The following is a 22,947-nucleotide window of genomic DNA, read 5'->3' on the forward strand; positions in this document are numbered from 1 at the left end:
CGTCCCGGGCAAGGGCGCCTGACTTCTGGCTTGAAGACTAGTTAATTGGAGGCTTCAAAGGACAGATTTTGTCTCTGTTAAAGGGACACAAAACCACTTAACTCCTAAATTGAGTTGCGATCGTTATGACATTCCTGAGCTCATTCATACCTCTCCCCCTTCGGCCCCACACCACCCACCCCAGCCCCCCAACCCCATCTCTTCCGAACACCACGGACGATGCTGTAAGCACGGCGCATGGGTGCGGGATTATCTCCAATTTAATCAGATAAAGTTTGTGTTACCTCTTTTACTGCATACATGTAATTAACAGTTGCTTTGAATGATATGTTTAAGAAATAGTTGTTAGCAATGTATAGAATTGTTAAAATACATAGTGTGAAAACCAATACCTCAATTATTTTTAAATTTACACGTTTGACAAATGTTTTATACTTGTTGGGAAAGGCGCTGTATTTATATGTTCGAGGCATGTGGGCTGCTGAATTCATATCTGTGCATAGATCGCCGCCTAGTGTTGGGTCCGGATGTTTGCACGTTGTTGTCCTGGAAGAGTCTTCGAAGTATCACGAGATAGGTGACTCCTCCCCTGGACCACAGTGCGCATGGGCATCCTCTCCATCCTTAGATTGTTTTTTTCCGCCATTGGGTTCGGATGTGCTTATCTTAGCTCAAGTTAGGAAAATTCAGTTTAAGGCCAAAAGGCCTTTAGTTTTCGTCGGTTCTGTTCCCGTTCGGTATCGACTACTTTCTTTACTAGTTTAGAACCTTCTTCCAGCCTTTCGGATCCGTTTGGTCCGAACATCGAACTTACATCGACGATGGAATCGAGGACTCCATTCAAAAGGTGTCCTTTATGCCACGCAAAATATCCTCACATCGACGTCCACCCGGTATGCAACAAATGTCTCTCACCGGATCACGCTGGGTCGAAATGCATGGCCTGTGCCCCATTCCGATCGAAGAAGACTCTCCGGAATAGACGGGCAGCGAAATTAGAAGCGCAGCAATCGGCGCCTGCCCCGGCCAACATCTTCAGCACCGAGGACGCAGAGAGCGTGGAAGAAGTAAACTCCAGCCCCGCTTCCGAACGCGATTCCCGATCGGAAGACGACGATGAAGTGCTTTTTCAAAGGGAAGAAGTCATCGACAAGGTAGGAGACTACGATGAGGCCTCTGGGGCCGAAGAAGATAGCTCCAGCGAGGAGCCAGGCCCACCCGTCGATACGGAGGCCGTCAAAGTGCGTCATTCTAAGGCTCAGGTCGCGGGATCGCCTCCGGGCCTTACCCGAGATCACTCTCAAAGTTTTTCGGCCCCGCCTTCGGGCCCGGCCTCGAACATACCACACGAGCCATTATTACCGAAGACGACTGGATTCCCTTCAACGAAACCAATCGTTGCACCAGTTTCACCGAAACTGAAACTAGCTGTAATCGGCTCGAAGGCCTCGAAGCCGCCCACTCCTTCGACGCCAGCAAAGGCCGTCGGCCCCGAACGAAGTAAAAGGGATTTCGGCGCCGAACTCACTGCAGCGGATATCGGTACCGACCCGAAGAAAAAAACCCTCGGTCCTCCCAAAGCGCCTCGGCCCCCGGCTCCGAAGCCCTCGGCCCCGACCACCAAAGTCAAAATGGCCGCTCCATCTGCGTCGAAGACGGCGGCACACGCCAAGTCGTCGACTCCATCGACCGTCGATACCTGTCTTCGGATCGATGACCCCATGGCTACAAAGCAGTCGACGCCTACCTCCACGGTGACGACCGGCTCCAAAGAGCCTTCTGCGTTCTCAGTGCAACAAGTTGCGGCCTCGTTGCAACGCATCAGAGAACGGGCAGCCCTAAGATCCATGTCGGGCCCCGAGACACACAAGGCCCCGAAAGCACCCGCGGCGCCAACCAACATCACTTTTGGCTTGCCGCCGCCCACGGCGCCGAAGATGTTCGAGATCCGAACACGTGTCCGCCAGACACAGTCCCCATCTATTGGACACACAGACTCTGAGCCTTCACAGCCACAATTCATCAACGCCGACACTGGTAAACTAATGCTCCGCAAGCGGAAGATCACGCCAGAGAGAGGACTGGACTCCTACAGAATACCTCTCAAGCACAAATTGCCAGCGGGGTCGGAACCAGTTCTGTATGAACGCTTACAAACCTCCTATCAGGATCCCCAGTCCTTTTCTCCTACGCCTTCGGAGTCGGACGCAATAGAGGACTACATGGGAGATGATACCACCTACCCTGGGGATGTCGATCCTGATGAGCATCTGCAGGACCCAGATCAGGCATGGGATGACCCTACAGACCAGGGTACCGCGCCAGATACCCAGGACACGCAGCTTTACAGCGCCAAGACATCTCCCACAGAGGACACTGCTGCCTTCAATGCCCTCATAGAACGGGCTGCCGCCAATCATGGAGTAGAACTCCATTCTGACACTGTTGAAGAAGACTTCTTAGTGGACACTTTCGCCTCCTCAGAAAGAACTGTCATAACTCTGCCCATGTTAAAAGGAGTTCTCAAACCTGCAAAGGACATTTTCAAAGCAACAACTAGGGCACGGGTGCTCAACCCCAGGATTGAAAAGAAATACAAGCCTGCACCCGGAGACCCTATGTACATTAGGGGTCAGTTACCTCTGGACTCCATGGTGGTTGCTAACGCTCGCAAACTAGCCCATTCGCAGACAACAGGTGATGCTCTTCCCCCAGACAAGGAGTCCAAAGTGCTGGAGACATCGGGCAAAAGAATTGCAGCGCAAGCCGCAAACATCTGGCGCATTGCCAACACACAGGCACTCCTGGCCCGTTATGATCGTTCACACTACGACACGCTAGAATCACTACTCCAGCATTTGCCAGATGAATACAAAGAGGCAGCGGAGCTCCTCATCAGAGAGGGTCAACTCCTTACCAATGCATCCATCAAGTGCGCCCTCGATGCCGCCGACACAGCAGCAAGGGCAATCAACACCAGCGTCATGTTACGACGACACGCATGGTTGCGAATCTCAGGATTCAAGCCAGAGATTCAAAACAACATCCTAGATCAGCCAGTCAACCCCGACTACTTATTCGGCCCTGAGGTTGACACTACCCTCGAAAAAATCAAAAAAGACACTGACACTGCGAAATCGATGGGGGCTCTGCAGACGCAGAAATTTCGTAGTGGCTCCTTTCGTCGCCCTGGGAATAGAGGAGCAGCTAGAGGCCAGGGGTCACAGCAGCAATACACTAAAGGGGGCACACAGAGTACCTACGATCAAACCAACAGAGGTGGATATCATGGCTCCAGCACCAAGGGCAGAGGACATGGTTACGGCAACACCAGGTCCTCCCCCAAAAACAAACAGTGACGCCCTCTCCCTTCCCCCCGACCACATAACACCTGTCGGGGGGAGACTCCAGCGGTTCCTGTCCACGTGGAAAGCCATCACCACAGACAGGTGGGTCAGGGACATTATCCAGCATGGTTACTGTCTCGAATTAACCTCCACTCCACCCAACATACCGCCAAAGCACTGTCCTATGTCCGTAGAGCACTTAGCATTATTACAGCAGGAAGTGCTAAGTATGCTGCAAAAAGGTGCAATAGAGGTCGTACCCGTCAACCAGCAGGGGACAGGGGTGTACTCTCTGTACTTCTTAACACCAAAGAAGGACGGGTCACTCAGACCTATACTAGACCTGAGACCCCTCAACCACTACATTCTCTCAGAGCATTTCCATATGCTCACCCTACAGCAGGTTCTCCCGCTGCTCAGTCAGGGAGACTTCCTAGCAACACTAGACCTCAAAGATGCGTATTTCCACATACCCATACACCCATCACACAGGAAATATCTCAGGTTCACTATTCAGGAACAGCACTATCAATTCAAAGTTCTCCCCTTCGGAGTGACAACAGCACCCAGGGTTTTCACCAAGTGCCTCGCTACGGTGGCTGCACATCTACGGAGACAACAGATTCACATCTACCCTTACCTGGACGACTGGCTTGTTCAGGCAAAGTCAGCCCAGCAATGTGCCAGCCACATGTCCCTCACCATTCACCTTCTTCACAGTCTGGGATTCTCACTAAATTACCCAAAATCACATCTTCAACCCGCCCATGTACGGCAGTACCTGGGCGCGACCATAGACACTCTGGCAGCCACAGCTCAGCCAAATTTAGTGAGGATCAACAGCATGCAACTGCTGATCTCAAAGTTCAAACCTCAACACTCCCTTCCTGCGCGAGTGTTCATGCAGTTGATAGGCATGATGGCCTCCTGCATCTTCATAGTCCCGCACGCAAGACTACATATGCGCCCGCTTCAGGAGTGCTTGGCACGTCAATGGAATCAGGCTCACGGGCAATTAAAAGACCTAGTGTTGGTGAGCGGTCGGGCATACAACTCTCTGCATTGGTGGAATCCGCAAAACCTTTGCAAGGGCCGACCGTTCCAAGAGCCTGTTCCACAAATAATACTGACAGCGGACGCCTCTCTCCAGGGTTGGGGAGCTCATGTACTCAATTACACAGTGCAGGGACTATGGACGACACAGCAAAAGAAGATGCACATCAACATTCTGGAACTGATGGCAATCTTCCTAGCCATCAAGGCATTCAAAGTACACTTGTGCAACAAAGTCGTGTTGATCCGGACGGACAACATGACTGCCATGTACTACATACAGAAGCAGGGAGGAACGCACTCTACACAGTTGTCTCATCTGGCTCAGAGCATGTGGAAGTGGGCCATTCAGAGGAACATATTCCTCATGGCAGAACACCTCCCCGGCAAGGACAACCAGATGGCGGATCTGCTCAGCAGACACAGCCACCAGATGCACGAGTGGGAGCTACACCCATCAGTACTTCAACCGTACTTCCAACAGTGGGGTCATCCAGAGATAGATCTATTCGCCACAAACGAAAACGCAAAATGCCAAAGCTTTGCCGCCAGGTTCCCACATCCTCAGTCACAGGGCAATGCAATATGGATGAACTGGTCCGGCAGATTTGCGTACGCTTTTCCCCCAGCGTCATTGATACCGCTAGTGGCACGCAAACTGCGACAACACTCTCTGACACTCATCCTAGTTGCTCCCACATGGGCACGCCAACCATGGTACACCACCTTTCTAGAACTTTCCGTGGTGCCGCATCGGAGGCTGCGGATCAAACCCGCACTTTTAACGCAGAACCATGGCGAAATTCAGCACCCAGATCCGCAACAGCTGAACCTGGCAATCTGGCTCCTGAAGTCTTAGTTTGGCTACCTGAACCTGCCACCTGACTGTATGAATATCATCAAGGAGGCCAGGAGACCCACTACCAGAGCTTGCTATGCGGCTAAATGGAAGAGGTTTGTCATTTACTGCAACAACAATGACATTAACCCGCTAGACGCATCCATTCAAAACATCTGTTACCTCTTACACCTATACCGATGCAATCTGGCATACACCTCAATACGTATCCATTTAACCGCAATAGCAGCCTATCTCCAAAACAGGCAGCACACCTCTTTATTCAGAGTGCCTGCCATCAAAGCCTTCTTGGAGGGACTCAAACGAGTAATTCCCCCAAGACACCCACCAGCACCGGTGTGGAACCTCAATTTGGTCCTCACCAGACTGATGGGTCCACCCTTCGAACCTCTCCATTCATGTGAGATTCAATTCCTCACCTGGAAAGTAGCTTTCCTAGTAGCAATTACTTCGTTAAGAAGAGTTAGTGAACTCCAGGCACTGACCATTCAAGAGCCATTCATACAGGTACCAACCCCAAATTCATGCCTAAAGTAATATCGCAGTTCCACATGAATCAAACTATTGAACTGCCTGTTTTCTTTCAAAATCCACAAAATGTCGCTGAGAGAATGCTCCATACACTAGATGTAAAGAGGGCCCTCATGTACTATATAGACAGAACTAAGGACTTTAGAAAAACAAAACAACTTTTCGTTGCCTTTTCTCCACAACACAAGGGCAACGCCATTTCCAAAGCAGGTATAGCCAGATGGATCGTTAAATGTATTCAGATTTGCTACCTAAAAGCTAAACGCACATTAACGATTCCCCCAAGAGCCCACTCAACACGGAAGTTAGGGGCGGGTATGGCTTTCCTGGGAAGCATTCCTTTACAGGAAATATGTAGAGCAGCCACATGGTCCACTATCCATACATTTACCAAACACTTCTGTGTAGATGTACACTCAAAACAGCAGGCAGCTGTAGGACAGGCTGTTCTCAAAACTCTTTTTCAGACTGCTGCAGCTGGCACGGGTAGCCGCCGCTAATAGGAGGTACTGCTATGTATTCTATGCACAGATATGAATTCAGCAGCCCACATGCCTCGAACTGAATATGCTACTTACCAGTATGCATCTGTTCTTGGCATGTAGGGCTGCTGACATTCATATCGCCCACCCTCCTCCCCGGCGCTTGTAGCAGCTGCAGCTCTCAGAATTACTGTATAGCATGGTCATCTCTTACTGTATCTACTCCATCACTGCCACAATGGCGAAAAACAATCTAAGGATTGAGAGGATGCCCATGCGCACTGTGGTCCAGGGGAGGAGTCACCTATCTCGTGATACTTCGAAGACTCTTCCAGGACAACAACGTGCAAACATCCGGACCCAACACTAGGCGGCGATCTATGCACAGATATGAATGTCAGCAGCCCTACATGCCAAGAACAGAGGCATACTGGTAAGTAGCATATTCAATTAAAGTTCTGCAGCTCCGTTACAAGTATTTAAAATCATGGCATACAGTGCCTTTACCTGCCATTTTAACAGATTTTAAAACTTAATTGGATTTTAAGTGAACTTTTTATTTTTAAATGTATGTATTTGTTTCATGACGCATGAACTAATGTATTTTGGAAATCTTTATAGTGGTGTATTTTCCAGCAACACGGCGTACCATCATTAACTGGAAGGCTCGCACTGTGCTTGCCTTGTTGGGTTGTGGGGTGTGAGGTCCTTTCATAAACGAGTTTCGGAGGAAAAACGTTGCTACGCGCAGCCTTGGGGGTTTGCCGCAGTATTTGTGAGAGTAAGTGTAATTTCTCTGCAGGAGCAAACCGCCACACACTAGCAGCCCATGGGGAAGTCCAACATCGCCACTGTGACTAGGACATACCCGAGTCTCTATTTTCTTTTCTGGAAGGATGTCTCCCCTGTTTAATAGCAGGCAGATATCGGTAATTATTTTACGCTGTTGCTATCACAATGGACATTAACAGCAGGAAATAACATCCAGCGTTGAAACCGGACAGTGGCATGTGCCCAGAGGTGGTTCCCAGGACATCTGTCTCTAGTAATAAATGCCGCGTTTTTTCTACCTCCCCTGGGCCAGGCCTTAGTGGCAATGGGGTAAATTTTACAGTCCCTCCTTGCTCGTAGAGATGCTTATCTTGTGTTCCTCAATCTATTGAAGGGTTATATTATGGAAGCTGTGCTTCTGTTATTGGAAAGTGTGTGTATTTATGACAAGGATGTGGCATACCGGCCAGAGCTGCCGACTATAGAGCTGGGGAACCAGGTTCGAGTCTCAGCGTCTGCTCTGCATTCTGTGATTCTGGGCAAATCACTTAATCTCATTGTGCGTACCAAAAATTAATGTGTCCATGTGTCAGGTAACTAGTGCTCATGTAAAGCACACCGATACCTCCGGGTCGAGTTTGCGCTATATAAAACTGCAACAAAAAAAGGTAATGCACGTAGATGTAATGGCTGGTCATCCCACACAACACTTTCCACATGTCTCACACCTCACGTGCACAAGGTACCCTCTACACCGCCAAGGAACCGACTTACGTGTATCACCACGTCTTGTGGTCAGTCACAATGAATGCGGGTACTACGTGGTTGGGTTTTTGTGTTTAATTATGCAGTGTCTTAACGTTATTGAAACTCTGTCAAGTCTGAATGAAGCAAACCGAAAAAGCCTGCAATCTGGAGCACAGAGTATTTATTTTCTAATGAAAGCAGGTAAACTGCATATGTTCTTAATAGGACACGCAGATCTTAGGAGAGCTCCATCAGATGACTGCTGAGCATCTGGTCCTGCTTCTGACACATGTTATGTGCCTTTGCAGCTAGGATCGTGCTACTTCACCAGAGCCTTCTCATAACCTGGGGTCCCTGCATGTCCACAGTCCACTGGGTGTGATGCCACGGGTCCAAGCTCATCCATCATTTCACTGACCTTTCCTACTCTCCCCACTGTAGCATTATTTATGTATTCATTATATATGATGCAGCTCAGCCGACAGGCTTTAAAAAGGCTAGGACAATTTATCATGTTCGATGTGCTGCTGTAAAACCTCCCCTTGTGTAATGCTTCTCCGATACAAAGTCTGAGAGCCGAGCTAGGGTGGGTAGGGGCTGGTGAAATTACCAGTTACTCACCTGTAATTCAACTGTGTTTTAGTGGAAGTAGTGGAATGAAATGACAGTGTAAATTCTACTGTGACGAGCACAATCTCCTAACACTTTTTGTTTAATTTTATAGCACGGGTGGCAAATACATTTGAGATGCAATAGGCCTCGCATTTGAGAGAGTTGGAGCTATTGGCATTGTAAATGACAATGCCATTTATTTGTTGTAAAAACAACACACAAATAAAAGGTATTGTCATTTACAATGCCAATAGCTCAAAATCTTGTAAATGCGAGACATATTGCATTGCAAATGCTTGTTTTTTAACAATAACAAGGGCACCCACATATTAAAAGACTTGGGTACCCCTTAGTTATTTTTAACCTCACACAACAGCAGTCTACTCACATTGTCACATTTAAACATCGCACCTCACCCTTTACATCGGCAAAAACATTGCAGCACCGGCCCAACAAGGAGCTGCCCAATGATGAAGCATGACACCCATGTGGGTGTGTAGGCTTTGGCTCCTGAGGAATCAGATCCCCCGATCTGGTCTTCAGGCAATTCCCAATTTCTCCCTTTCCTCTCTATTTAGTAACTGCATACTAATTGGACTTTCAACTGCTCCTGGGGACCCAGCTTTCCTCATCCAGCACCCTACTCCGGAGAGCATTGTTGTTGTCCAGGCCTCCACTTGCAAAGTGAACCCTAGTGCATGGCCTGCCACACTACTGAAGAGGGAATCCAAGATGCTGGATAGCTTTGGTAAGAGGATGTTCTCTTCCATCTGCAGTCTGTGAACACTGCCTGCTTCGTGGGACGATATACCCACACAGCTTGGGATTCGGTTGGGCAAGTGCTAACCATGGTCTTATAGGAGGCCCAAGCCATCCTGACCGAGGCTTTTGCTGTTGGCAGGGATGCAGCAAAGTACCCCATTCACTGCAAACTGAATATAAGCGACTCGCTAGGCAGAGCTATTGCATAGTCATAACCACTCGGATGCCACGCCTGGTTGACATCTTCTGGCTTTTCAGGGGAAGTCCAGGCGTCCCTTATGGACAACGCCTTTGATGTCACCCGCCTTTTCAGCAGTAAGGCAGATTTCGCGCTCGTGCGCTTTAAGCGCAGCAGGGCCACTGCCCGGTCGCTAGATCTCTCCATGACCCCACTTCAAGCTCATTCTCTCTTTCACACCTTCTGTGACTAAGTATGAGCTACCAGCTGCGTGTATTCCCACACAGCTACCAAGGACAGCAGGCTTCCCAGTCCGTTCGTGGCCGCTGACTTTGCTCCCATCAAGGCCTGTGCGATACACAACCAGTGGCCCACCCCTTGGCAGCCACAACCTCCGAAACCCATTTAGTTTGCCCTGCCACCAGCACAGGCAATTTGTTTGTGGCAGGATTGGACCCCACCTCCCCCTCTGGCAGTCCATAACATTAGACAAATGGGTACTTCAAATTGTTCAGCAGTGTTACTCTATCCCTTTCCTAGGAACCCTGTTGCCAATGCCTCAATCCTCAGAACAGCTGACTGAGGACCACTTCTTGCTCTGTCAGGAAGTGTAGGTTCTTTTAGCCAAAGGAACCATCAAGAGGGAAAAAGAACAGATGTTGGACGGAATGCTAAACAAATCAAAAATTCACCACCAGTCACTGATCTGGATTTAATGTGTGACTAGGGGTGAATGTTTGATTTGTTCAGCGTTTCGTCCATCATCTCTTCTTTTTGCATTTGTCACCCTAACATAGAACGGTAAGCCCATATGTGGTCCCTCACTCGCAATGCCACCGGATTCAAGCTAGCCTGGCTGATGAGGAGTGATACCCCTGGGTAACTGTGGATCAGAGCAGTCAGTCTTACACAAAGGAACAGGTGTAAAGCATTTATATGGCACCAAAATGCGATTTTTTTAATGTGAATTTAGACACCAAAATTAAAAGATCCAGTGGAGGATTCTGGAGATAGAGAATTTATATAGTATACTAAATAAACACGTTTTACTTTACCACTAACCAGCAGTGGCATATTCAACGAATTTGACTCTTGGAAAACTTTTCAGGAAAAACTTTGTAAGTATCAATGTGGCTATTCAAAGTTACTTTAGGTGTCCAGCTCTGGCAGAGAGCCAGTCAGGTCCACAGGAACAGTTACTGCTCTAAGAAAAGCAGTCTTCAGCTCAGTGTCAGTGGCTCGTTTCCATTAACTTCTATGGAGTGGCCCAGATGCAAGGCATATAGGACGCTGACGATGCTAAAGGAGGCTGAAGATGCTGTTAGGTTTACCGGAGTCTTCCTGAGGCTACTCCCTCGGTCCACTGGCTTGGTGAGGCAATACTGGCCACAGGGGTTGACGTCCCTCGAAGTCCTCTTGAGCTATTCAGAAGTCCAGGTGCCACTGGGCTACCATTCGTCCTTCAATCTGATGACAACTTCCTGTGAAGTGTGGCATCTAGGTATCCTAAAAGTCTCTATTCTGCCCACTTTCAAGATTGTAGGACTCCTCTCTAGGTGTGTTAAGGTCCCTAGCCCAACCCAGAGGTGTCTACCAAGGGGCTGCATGCTGCTAAAAGACTAGTTAGATAACTAATTTCTACTATAGGTCCATTGTGCCGGCCTGTCTTCCTAAGCAGTGGAGCACTTCCTTCCCAAGTGCTTCCCATTTGCCCTCCAAAGGTGACTTCTCGTTTGAAGCTTGTCTCTTGGGCTAACACCTGTGAAGCATCCTGCCAGTGAGAGGTAGCATTTCTCCCCCAAGCAGGTTCCAGTTGTGTCCTTTCATGGGAGTCGTTTGCATGTCGCCCAAGGAGGGCAGAAAGCAGTCTCGAGGACAGACCTCATGTGCACCCGTAAACGGGCACAGAAGACTTTGGGCGACAAAGTAACAACTTTGTAAAAGTTGCACACTGCAACAAGTTACGTAAATTTCGACTTGGACATCCAGTCAGGCTTAATGTACATTTGTTCGAGACCTTAAAGTAGCAACTTTAGTAGTCCTAGTCAGAAGTTAGCAAGGCTGAGGTGTAAGCTTGTAGCTCTGCACCCGCCAATGGGGCTACTAGCCTGTTCCAAAACAATTGTGGGCTTTTACTGTTGGAACATGTGAAAGTACTGTGTTCCGTTTTCAAATATACAGCACCCTTCTGCCTTAAGGCTCGCTATGCCTAACCTTAGGGGTGACATGCATGTATCAAAAAGGGAGGATTAAGCTTTGCCATTGCTTTAAACAGCAAAGCAGATTTAGCAGTTTTAAAACTGCCCTTCCAGTCTGCAGTGGCAGACTGGGAGCCATGTTTAACCTTGATCATATAGAGGGAGGTACAATCAGTGCTGTAGTCCTTGGGTGACCCTCTAACCTTACAGGCCCTGTATGTCATATACTAGGGACTTACAAGTAAGTTAACTTATGCCAGTTGGGTATAAACCAACCAAACATTCACATTCTAAGGTCGGTGCACTGGCACTAAGGAACCCACTGCACTCTCGGAGTCACAAATCCAGCAGCATCCGTCCAAACTTTGGGGGTGACCATACAAAAAGAGGCATTTCCTTACAGGAGGGAACTGCAAAATGTCTTTAGTGGTGGCTGACTAGCTACGATTGAGTCAGCGGCAGACCCCTTTCCCTTCTGTATCCAGAGCTCACAGTAATGACCGATGCGTCACGTCTGGGTTTTGGGAGAAGCGGAGATCAGAAAACTCCGCTCCATTTCAAACTGTTGGAAATTAAAGCAATTCACCTGGCATTGAAATACTTTCTTTCTTCCATCAAGGAAACTCTGATTCAAGTGTTTATGGACACCACCACCAAGGTATTGTATTTACAAACAGCAGGGTGGGGTGGGGTTGTGGACCCTGTGTCAAAAGGCTCTGTGTCTCTGGACATGGATGGAATGTTGGGGCATTTTCCTGGTGTTCAACATCTGGCTGGCTCTCGGAATGCCAGACCAGAAAACTCATCTGTCAATGCCTTGCAGATCACGAATGGTGTCTCCATTCGGAGGTGGTGCAAGGTCTCTTCAGAGACCTGGGAGAACCTTGCTTAAATCTGTTTGCCACCGCTGAGACCATGCAATGTTAGCACATCTGCACGCTGGAGTTTCCAAGGTGGCTTTCTCTGGGAGACACATTTCGTCTCAAATGGAGCTTAGGACTCCTGTATGCCTTTCCACCTATACCACTCCAGTTCAGAGTTCTCAAGAAGATCAGGAATGATCGGACCCCAGTTATTTTAATGGCTCTGGATTAGGCAAGGGGAATCTGGTATCCCAAACTTCTGAGCATGAGCATCAGTCCTCTGATCAGGCTTCCCCTTCAGGAGGGTTTCCTGTTGCAGCAACAGTGCAAAGTCCTGCACCCAACTCTGCAGCTTCATAAGAGGAGATTGAGCGGCGACAGTTGTGGGTGCTTGATTTGCTTCCAGAAGTGTGTGATGTCATCCTAGCATGCATCCCTCCACGATAATTATTATGTCTGCCAAGAGGACCAGTTTGTGGCTTGGTGTGCTGCCAAATCTGTCCATCCTCTGTGTGCAGCCTTGTCTGAAATCCTTTGTCTGATCTCTTGCCATGGGTACAGTTACAGGGTACCTTTTCACCATTTCAGTCGTTCTGCGGTTGCTGGACCAACCCTCCTTGTTGTGACCCGTTTCCTGAAAGATTTACAGCACTCTTCCCCCCCCAGTGGGATCTGAATTTATTTCTCACCTTTTTAATGTGTTTGTCATTTGTACCCATGCACAGCCGCCCTTTGACACTGCTCACCATCAAGACAGTCTATCCTGGTGCTATAAATCTACCAAAAGGGTCATCGAATTGCATGCGCTTTCCGTTCACCCCCGTACTCAACCTTTTTCCCCGGATAAGCTCGTCCCGTGCTTCCTTCTTGCCAAAGGTGGTCGTACCTTTTCATGTTGGGCAGAACATCACTTTGCCTGCTTAATTCACCCCACCTCATCCTACCAAAGAAGAGGAGAGAGTAACAATCATACAAAACACTTACAAGTAGATGATCTCTATTGGATTTGTGGATGACTGTTCACAAGAGAACCATCTCCAGATGCATTCGCCTATGTATAAAATCTGCTTCGGAATTGCCAAGCCACAACCCCCTGAGGGCTTGGGAGCCTATTCCACCACAGCTGAAGCTGCGCCCACTGCACTTGCTCAAAGTCCTAGTTCTGAGCCTCTGTCAAGGGGCCATGTGGGCATCAGTGCACAGGTTTGCCAAACATTACTGCTTAGACGGTCAGGTCCAGCAAGATGGGCATTTTGTCCATTCTCTCCTCCAAGACTTTTTGGTGTAACAGTTCACAGACCCACCTCTGGTGAGAGATTGCTTTCATATCTATTCTAAGGTAAGGCATCTGCAGGTAAAAGTCTCAATCAGATAATGAGTTTTATTTTTACCTTCCATAAAGCCTTATCAGGTAGCGATTCTATCTAGCCCCAGATTTCTTACTTGCCCTCCCTTCCTGCTAACTATATTTCTCACATCAAAGAGATCCTTAGGACATCACCTTGGCACACTGTTCATTCCGCCTTACTTTGGCTCCATATTTTTGATCCAGGGAAACAGTCATGAACTGAGGTCCGAGCGCTGGGGAAGGGCCTATAAATATGCACCTCGCACATCTCATCTGGGGCAGATGACCCCACCTAGCAGCTCGCGAGGGGACTGCTAAAAAAAAAATGTCCGGATTCAGTCTGATGCCTGGGGAATGTTCTGCAGTAAGGAACCTGCAGCTAGGTAGAGTATCTACCAGATAAGGAATTACCAAAGTTAAGTAACTTGTTCATCTAGGGCCTAGGGATGCTGGGGCACCCTAATGTCAAATGGGACAAACCCCCTAAACCCATTCCTCATTTTAAATAAAAAACATAACCTTCTTGTGCTAGTAGGCTCTATCTCCACCTCCCCCTACCCCATGGTGCACAGGGAGTAGTGAGAGTAAATTACAGGATAGTTGCTTTTTTCAAAGGGTCTGTGATATAGTAATATGGACTAGTTGATTCACTTCAGCAAATTACCATTCCCAGATATAGAGTATTCATCACCAAAGTCCCCAACTACACCTGTCCAACTCACTACTCTACACACAAGATATTTCCATTCAAAAGACTGTGAACACTACTTATTTTCTTGTATAATCTGTTATTAAGTTTATATAGTATCAAATCCCATGGACCAGCAAGCATAAGTAAATTGAAAGGAATTGAAGGTTATTTTGTTATAGAGCAAGGTGCATTGGGAGGGGGATGACTGTATGGCATCTTGTGTTTATAAGACCCTGCTTCATTCCAGAAGATGGTGGGTGCAACCGGAATTTGGTAGACATCAAAATGCAAGAGTGTGCATACTACAACGTATGCCAGGGTGACATGGTGTTGTATCAGACCCATAACATCCACATGCAAGGAGGCCAGACTCCATTTAGAGATGGACCACAGCTCACTCCTCAGCATTTAGGGAGGAGCTTCTGGGTCATTGCAGGTAGAGATCACAGCAACAAAGAGATAATGGAGTGCCACTTTAAGGTGACTGAAATTAACTTATGGAGGTATTCCATTCCAGGCATAGCAGAATTGGGAAAAAGGTTTTACATTTCTCTAGTTCTGGGTACTATATCTTTCTCCCCCACTAGGTTGCCTGTCACTCCCAATATGCCAGTGAGAATACCATTACAAATCTTGACTGCAAGTACTCTGTGGCACTGGGAAAAGGCAAAGTGTGATGCCTAATTTGTTTGTGTGTGTAGAATGTCACCGGATGCCTCTGTGCTCACAGGAGTTATCCCACTTGGCTGAATGTGAGGAGTGACTGGTAAATTGTAACTACAGTGCGATGAGGTAATCAGTTCAGCCTACAGAAGGTTTGGAGAGGAGCAATGTTGATATATACCCATTCCTTCAGGCATTGGCCGGGGAAAACCCATTTTAAAACGCATTTTACCCATTCATTTTTCCATAGAAACTTTATAACACCGCTTCAGCCCAAACCACTCAGCGGAGAGGTCCAGGAAGATAGCTTTTTGTGATTTGGTGTAAATTTGTTCAATTAATGCTAAAAAAACCGATGTATATCTAGGGATGTGGATCCAACAGATCTCAAGCTGAGATCAACCACTGCATCAACCAGGAAGTGTGGCGGCCATCTTAGGATTCGTGACAGATAGTTGTGGATATAATGGCCCAGTTATCCTGAGTTGGGTAACTTGTTTCTGCCCATACTAGTACCTAAAACATCAAGGGCATTCTTTAGGGCTGAAAGGATTCCTGCTCCTGTGAGAACTAGTCATTTCTAAATATGTGGGACAAGAAATGTCCTAACTCCACATTTGTCTTTCGAACTGGCCTTAACTATAGCCTGTAAGGTACAGAGGTTTTGCGGAGTATGGCAGTTATTGACCTCGCTAAGGGTTCTGGAATTCCTATCTCCCTAAGTCCCAGACATGTTTGAGGTCAGATTGGCTTACTTTCAAAATAAGGCGTACATGAAACTAAATTAAAATTTGAAAAAATGTGTTGCTAAACTATTGTGCAAGGTTGAATACAATTTGTCTTAGGCATAATTTAGTACAGCATGTTTGATTCATACCACTATTTAAAAAATAATAAAAATGGAGAATCAGTGTAAAATCCCTATCTGTAACATTTTGGATAACAGTAAAATAAATTGGATGGCCCACTCCTTAAAAACAGATTTATGACCGTTGCAAATACTTATAAAAGTAGGCCTGGAAACCGTACTCTAGCAAACTTTTGTGAATTTCATATTTTGCTTGAGCAACATATAGGCATGCACCAATATTTACAAGTATTTGTCATAGGGGGGCAGGGCATCACGTCATCTTGCTGTGTTGCCCTACTCCTATGCATGGAAACTCAAATGCTTCATCTATGGAATGCCTCTCTGATGCAAATTAATACAAGGCAGCAATATGGGGAGAATCCCACAAAAAGCCACCAAATCTGATTTGCTTGGCCTTGTACATCCCAAATAACATTTTGCGTTGTGGCTGTGCCCAAAAAAAAAGTGGCGCATCCATGACACAAAAAATGTTAGTAAAGCTGGGCCTTCTGTTTTTTGTGTGTGCAGACTCACATGGCATTCAACCTCTTCATGCCTACTTCCAGTCTCTGGACATAGATTTATGGAAACATGATGAAATCAGATCATTGCTAGAATCCAAACCATTATATAATATGATCGCTAACATAAAAGGAAAGCTTATTATCAGAGCTCTGATATAAGAATGCTGCCATAATTTTCACCTAATGGCATGCCACCAAAAGGGACACATGGTTGTAGTTGCAGAACTGATAGATTTCTGAATCATCCCATCCCTTGTACATTATATTATTAAATTCAACACCTCTTTGTTTATTATATAGCACCTCATGCCACTTTTTGTGTCATTTCAAAGTGCTCTAAATAACTTTTGTTACTGTTACCCAGTTTAATGGTACTAAATTAATCGCTCTGCGTAGTGAAAAGTTGAATAAACCATGCCAAGATAAAAAATGTATTAACATGTAGATCACATAAGATGGCATGGTCACGTACTTAACAGATTGAACCTTCTTATCAACAGATTGAGAGGTGATATCAAACTTTGAGCACAAAGGAAGAAATCTCATTCCCACTGCCAGGGAATTACAGAGGTTTGCTTTTAGTTAAGTCAAGGAACCTTCAGACCGATACCTTAAAATATGATAACGTGGTTTTACCAACTGATCGGAATATAGGGAGAAATCACAGATGATGCTGAAAGCCTCTATAGTAGGACGGATGGTCAATTGTAGGTGAAGGCCAGTGATAGTAGGTGAAGGCCAGTGAGTCTGGATTCCATAAAAAAAAATCCTTCTGTATCTAGATTCTTTTTCACCAATGCAACCCACAAGAGTAACCCATAGACCCAAAAGGGCAAGGCTATCAAACAATAGACACAACATTGTCCTGGTGGGTATCATTAAAAATCGTAGTTCATGATTTATGCTGTGGCAAAAGTAATGAATTATATGACGTAATTCGTCAATCAAAGAAAGATATGGCCAAAAAAAATCACTTTATACAAAAATTCCTTTCAGCGTGTGTATTTGTATGCTGCATACTCACTCATTATTGCAAGTGCAATGAGAGCTGAATGTAGCTCAAGTAAACCATAATTTGTGTGGCGATGCAATAGGGTATTACAATAAAAACAGAAACCGGAATAAAGAAGGAAAATAACACGCAGATTCTGTAATATTCGAGAAATCGAAGTCCAAGAATCAAAGGAAGGTTTTGGCACATAGAGGTCAATTAATGAAAATTTCTCTCAGCCCGATAATTCTCTACTGTGTTTCCACCCATACCACGTTAAAGGGTCATAATCCGTACAATAGTGAAGTTAACCGGAGCACACTAAATAAAAGGTGCGGTATCAAAAAGAAGAATGCAATTAAACAAAACTGTCATCAAGCCTTCAAAAACATTAGATAATTAATTGGTCATATCCAGGGTACTTCACACGTACCTACAAAACAAAAACAAGCATTTGCAATGCAATCTGTCTCGCCTTTGGGATCTTATATGTATTTAGCTATGCAGCACATTAGCCTGGGTGCTGAAACATCTACTGTTCTTTAACATGGAGGGAAAGTAAGCACCAAAATGCGTGACACGCCAGGTATGGGAACACATGGAGAGACCTATTGAGTTTCAGCGGGAAATGTTATAGTCCAGAGCTCTGTTTTTAATATAAAAGCAGGTCCTTCGGTGGTCATATATCTGAAAATACAAGAATTGAAAAAAATATTGTCTTCTGGTGCTCCTGGAAGACAATTTATTTGGACTGGAATCTAGAGAATGCTAAAGTGATTCTCGTATTTTACTTACCTCTGTTGGTCGTTTTCTAGCAAGACAGTTAAATAGATGCAGTTGCCAGAAAAAAAGTCCCTAAGCAGAAGCAGACAAGTCCTGGGGCTGATCTCCAGAGCCGTCAAAGTACATACACATTTAAGTATGTACTAAAGTGTATATACTAAAGTATATACGAAAGGTCTCGAATGCTCGACGTAATGAGAACAATTTATATAAAATGGTATATGTCCACGATAAGTGAGTAACTTGTGAATATGTAGACATGGTGACACATTAAACTATATGGATTAACTCATGTCTTTGTAGGAGAACAAATTAACCCTGCAAAAGGAATTGTAATGGTCCAACACAAGGGAATTTCGGAACACCTCCGGTTCTTGGGGTAAAAGAAATTCCAGTAATGAATCAGGGTACCGTTCCAATCGAATGTATCATGTATGCAATGAAAATAGAGACAGTAAACTTATTAGGAAAATCGAAGGAAAAATTGAAAAAACTAAGAACTATCTCAAAATGGGTGTACAGTCTGTTGTCTCTAGAAATCCATCAGGATTATCTTCTGTTTAAATGTATGTTGCCACCCCTTGCAAGTAGACACATGTATTAATTGACCGTCCATGTGAAGTCCTTCTCACTGATGTGAAATAAAATGGGCTACAAGTAAAACATGCTCAGTTTTACACCAAATTACACTTTTACGCTGGATAGTTTGTATATTCATTTTGTTTAATTTGACATATATATCAGAACCCACAGGGACACCAGGTGGCAAATATGACATTGGAAGAATTGCAATTGGTAAACTGTTGTATTGTATTATGGAGGTATGCCTATACTCCTTTGTGTTAGTGGTGTGGCAGCTCACAGAGCAATTTTGACATTTAAAATGTCTGACCACTTCATTTTCAAAGTTGTACATCTGTGGTCCATGTGAACTCACAATACTTGAAACCCTCTTAAATCAAACAGTTATTTACTTACACACTTGTTAAATTGGTGTGGAAGAGGTGGTGCGTCTCAAAATCGATGTCAAATTTCAGTCTAATTGAGGATAATGTTATTTACGCCAACCTAGGCTTAAGTAGCTCTTCAGAACGGTTCGAACACTGACCTTTTACCCAGTTATGTGCTGAATAAATGTTGATTGGTTTCCTTGAAACTAGCCTCATTTATTATGCATGAGGATTCTTAGAAAGGTCCCCTGCACATGACGTACATAACAGGATTAACATACTCTGTATAAAAGTTATGGTCATCTTCATCCTAGGGCGACAGAACTACTTTGCATAATTGCAAGTATTGATTTAGGCTCATTTACATAATCGTACTCAACATATCGACTGTGGTAGGAACCCCTAGGCTATCTTAATGGGATAAAAGAACCCTACCTTCACTAGATAGACAGGATGAGCATGATTGACTGAACGAAAAGTACTGCACTGTTTCCATGATCCCTGAAGGGTCAAGGGTTGTCCTTTCAATGGTTGCCAGAAACTCTTCGGTTGTTCGTAAGGTTAGATGGCTTATGGTGGCTTGTGAGCTAGCAGGTCAACAGGCTGACATATCCTTTCGGATTGTCCGGAATCAGTCTAGACATTAATCCCTCAGTTTGTTACCTACAAACGTGCAGATCCTATATATTTTTAGGAACTGCACAACAATGATAACCCCCTTGCCCAAGTCCCAGGCAAATTTTGGTTGTGCTACTTCTAAATCTCATCTCTAGCATTTATCCACCATATATGTATTGGTTGTCTGGATTTCTTAAGGATTCTGGGACTGCAAGGTAGGTTTTGGTGATTCCTCATCATTGGATAGGTAGTGGCTCTTATGGGCCAACTTGTTCTTTTTCCTTTGGAAATGACCTCCACCGCTACCTAAGGCTGGCAAATTTCTAATAAGCAGTTACTTAACTTGTGCCTTTGCAGCAGATTTCTTCGTTTTTAGGACTCTACAGTCGTCCATTTAGGCAGTTCGGTGACAAAACAGCTGCATCATACAGCTGGTTTACAAAGGATGTGTGTTGCAGTGTATACAGTGGTGCTTTATGGCATTTCACACAGAGACTCTGAAGATACAGGAAAGTGTGCAAATTATGATATGTGTCCTCCTGTGTGGTTTTTCAATTGGCATTCTGCTAACTGATCTCTGGAAACAAAAGCAAAGCATATACTTTACCCAGTGAATTATCAAATAAAGCAACAAAGTCAACATTGCCTGCATCTATAAATACTGGTCTATAGAATATAGGCATATTGAAGATTAGTGGGTCCGAATGAACAAAGATTCTCAGGGCCCTGACTTGGGGTAGGCAACGGAATACTCTTTTGATGTACAAACCTCCTTTAATCAGATTATTTGTGATATGAGAAAGGTAAATCAGAATTCTGCGTTGAGCATCTGTGAGGACGTTTTTGTTTAAATAATTATGAAACACTATTGGTAATCTCCTTTTGGCATTTTGAGAGAATCGGATCAAGAGAAATAAAGTGCTACCTGGAAATGCTAAGAAAGTCCAGTAACTGGTCTATAGGCTGTCCATGCCACTAGCACCTTACACTTGTTTCTCGATGTTAAACTGAGTACAGACCAACCACTCAGGGGGATTTCTGTAACTGGCTGTGTGCACTGGTTGTTTTACATCTTTTAAGTATTTGCTTTGGAATCTGCCACAGGGGGGGTAGAGGCATTTGTCTTGAAATCGGAAAGTACCAATGAACCGTGTCCCTGGGTACAGTTATTCTTTCCTTTACGGTTGCATTTTATTTTTGTTAGATTTTATAAAAGTTTTGAAAATCTGTCATATTTCATATGATAACTTTCACTATCTGTAAACCTTCTCTTTCTCTAGTGATTTTTCCAGTGGTGCAGATGGCTTGCTGGCAACAAGCTCCAATGGCTCACAGTACAGTGGTTCTAGGGTTGAGACGCCGGTGTCTTACGTTGGTGAAGAAGATGACGATGATGATGATGACGACGACTTTAACGAAAATGACGACGATGACTGATTCTTTGCATAAATCTGTTTTTGATTTTGTTCATTATTTCTAAGTCAAAAAGCTTCAGGAATCTTTTAGTGTGGGAACACTATTTATTAATCTGTTCCACCCCACAAGGATATTGGAGAGCTGTTATGATCTTCGAGATTGCACCACGGATATGTCCGCAAGGGATGTCCTATTGATTTCTTTTTAATGTTGTGTGAATGGGTTTTGATACCAGTGTGGTTTCTGATCCTTTATTTACTTTTGTTCGTGTTTTTTTTTATTGTCTTGTAAAATACATTTGTCCCTTCAAACTATTGCTGCATTTGCTTAAAAGCCCTAATACATATTTAACCTACTACGTTATTTTTTGTTGTTAAATGAGCCCATCTGTGAGTAGGAGAGGTAAGGGGTGCACCAAAAAGCAGCCGGTTGGAATTTGTTTTAATAAGGACGTACTGGGTTGTAGCAAGGAACTGTAGTGGCTTATGAATCATGCTCTGTTCAAAGAACATCGAAGGTATGTAAGGAATGTAAGAATACTTTGTACACAAGAATTCATCAAATGTGTTCATCAAATGCATTCTTTCACTGGCTAGTCCTTATGTTGGGATTCCATAAGTTGTGTATTATTTCAGTGTACATGTTCGGGGATGTGCGAGTTAAAGTTTTCTTTCTAGCAAAGAGTTTTTACTGCCATGCTGGTGCAGCTATAAAAATATTCTTGAAGGTTTTGAATGATTTATTGCTAATGGTAAAAGAAAAATGCCTGATTTCTTACAGGCTGACTTTGGAAACTTTTTATTATATAGTTGTTTACATTCTTATAAGTATCATTAAAAGACATGAACTGAAACAAATGTTTTGTATTTGTTTCAAAAGCATCTTCCTGTAATCTAATATAAAGTTGAAATTAAATATAGAGAATGTTTTAACAGTTTTTTAACTCAAACTTTGTCAATCATTTTTAATAGTTATTTTTTTTATAAAAATGGCTTTTCAGGGCAGGTGTAGTGTTTAAATTTATTCACAACGAAAATAACTGCACAAAATATTGTCAGCTGCCTGTTTTAAGACGGAAGTCTTTATACTGAAACAAATAAACTTTTCTGTAATATTTTATGGACTGTACAGAAGCTTAATTGTTTAATGTGTTCACTTTTTACGCTGTTAGTTTTATTAATAAAATATTTACTTTAGTATTTTTAACAAAAGCAGCATTTTTTTTCTAACGTAAACATTTTTAGTACAGGTGTTTTCTCATCATTTGGAGATTGACCAGTCTGTACACTGCCTCTCACCACTGATGTTGGCCAGTTTAAAAGACCTGTTTCCTACCCGGAAGTACAAATTACATATAACACCTACAGACCTTCACTCTTCTGACTTCAGTTGTATGTAATTAAACTATGGTTTCATATATTCCCTGTGTTATTTAGATAAACTATTTTATCATAGCACTCCTTGCAAAAAGGTAAGAAATTAAACTATGCATCTCATACTGGTATAAGACCCAAAACTGTTATCTCACTACATGGATAGATTCCCTGGACCAGGCAGACACAAAGTAATGCAAAAAAAAAAAAACCTCATCTGATGATACTTCTAACAGCCGATTCCCTACTTTGTGAATACCCTGAGGCCCAGGCACTAGACTGTATCATGCGACATCAGACTGGAACCAGATATTTTTTTCAGCAATGCCCTTGCATA

At 44.5% G+C, this 22,947-nt stretch overlaps 1 protein-coding gene across 11 annotated transcripts in view; it reads left to right on the forward strand.

The window, feature by feature from the left end:
• TFDP1 (transcription factor Dp-1) overlaps nt 1–22,448 on the forward strand; it is a 392,616-nt gene extending 370,168 nt beyond the window's left edge. For all 11 annotated transcript variants that reach the window (XM_085622724.1, XM_085622729.1, XM_085622731.1 and 8 more), the window contains one exon: nt 21,102–22,448. In XM_085622724.1, coding sequence (XP_085478850.1) covers nt 21,102–21,258 — 157 coding nt within the window. In that variant the 3' untranslated portion in view covers nt 21,259–22,448. The remainder of the gene's footprint in view (nt 1–21,101) is intronic.
• Nucleotides 22,449–22,947: the final 499 nt, after the last annotated feature.

This window comes from Triturus cristatus, chromosome 8, assembly GCF_964204655.1.
Source record: "Triturus cristatus chromosome 8, aTriCri1.1, whole genome shotgun sequence".
NCBI classification, from domain to species: Eukaryota; Metazoa; Chordata; class Amphibia; order Caudata; family Salamandridae; genus Triturus; species Triturus cristatus.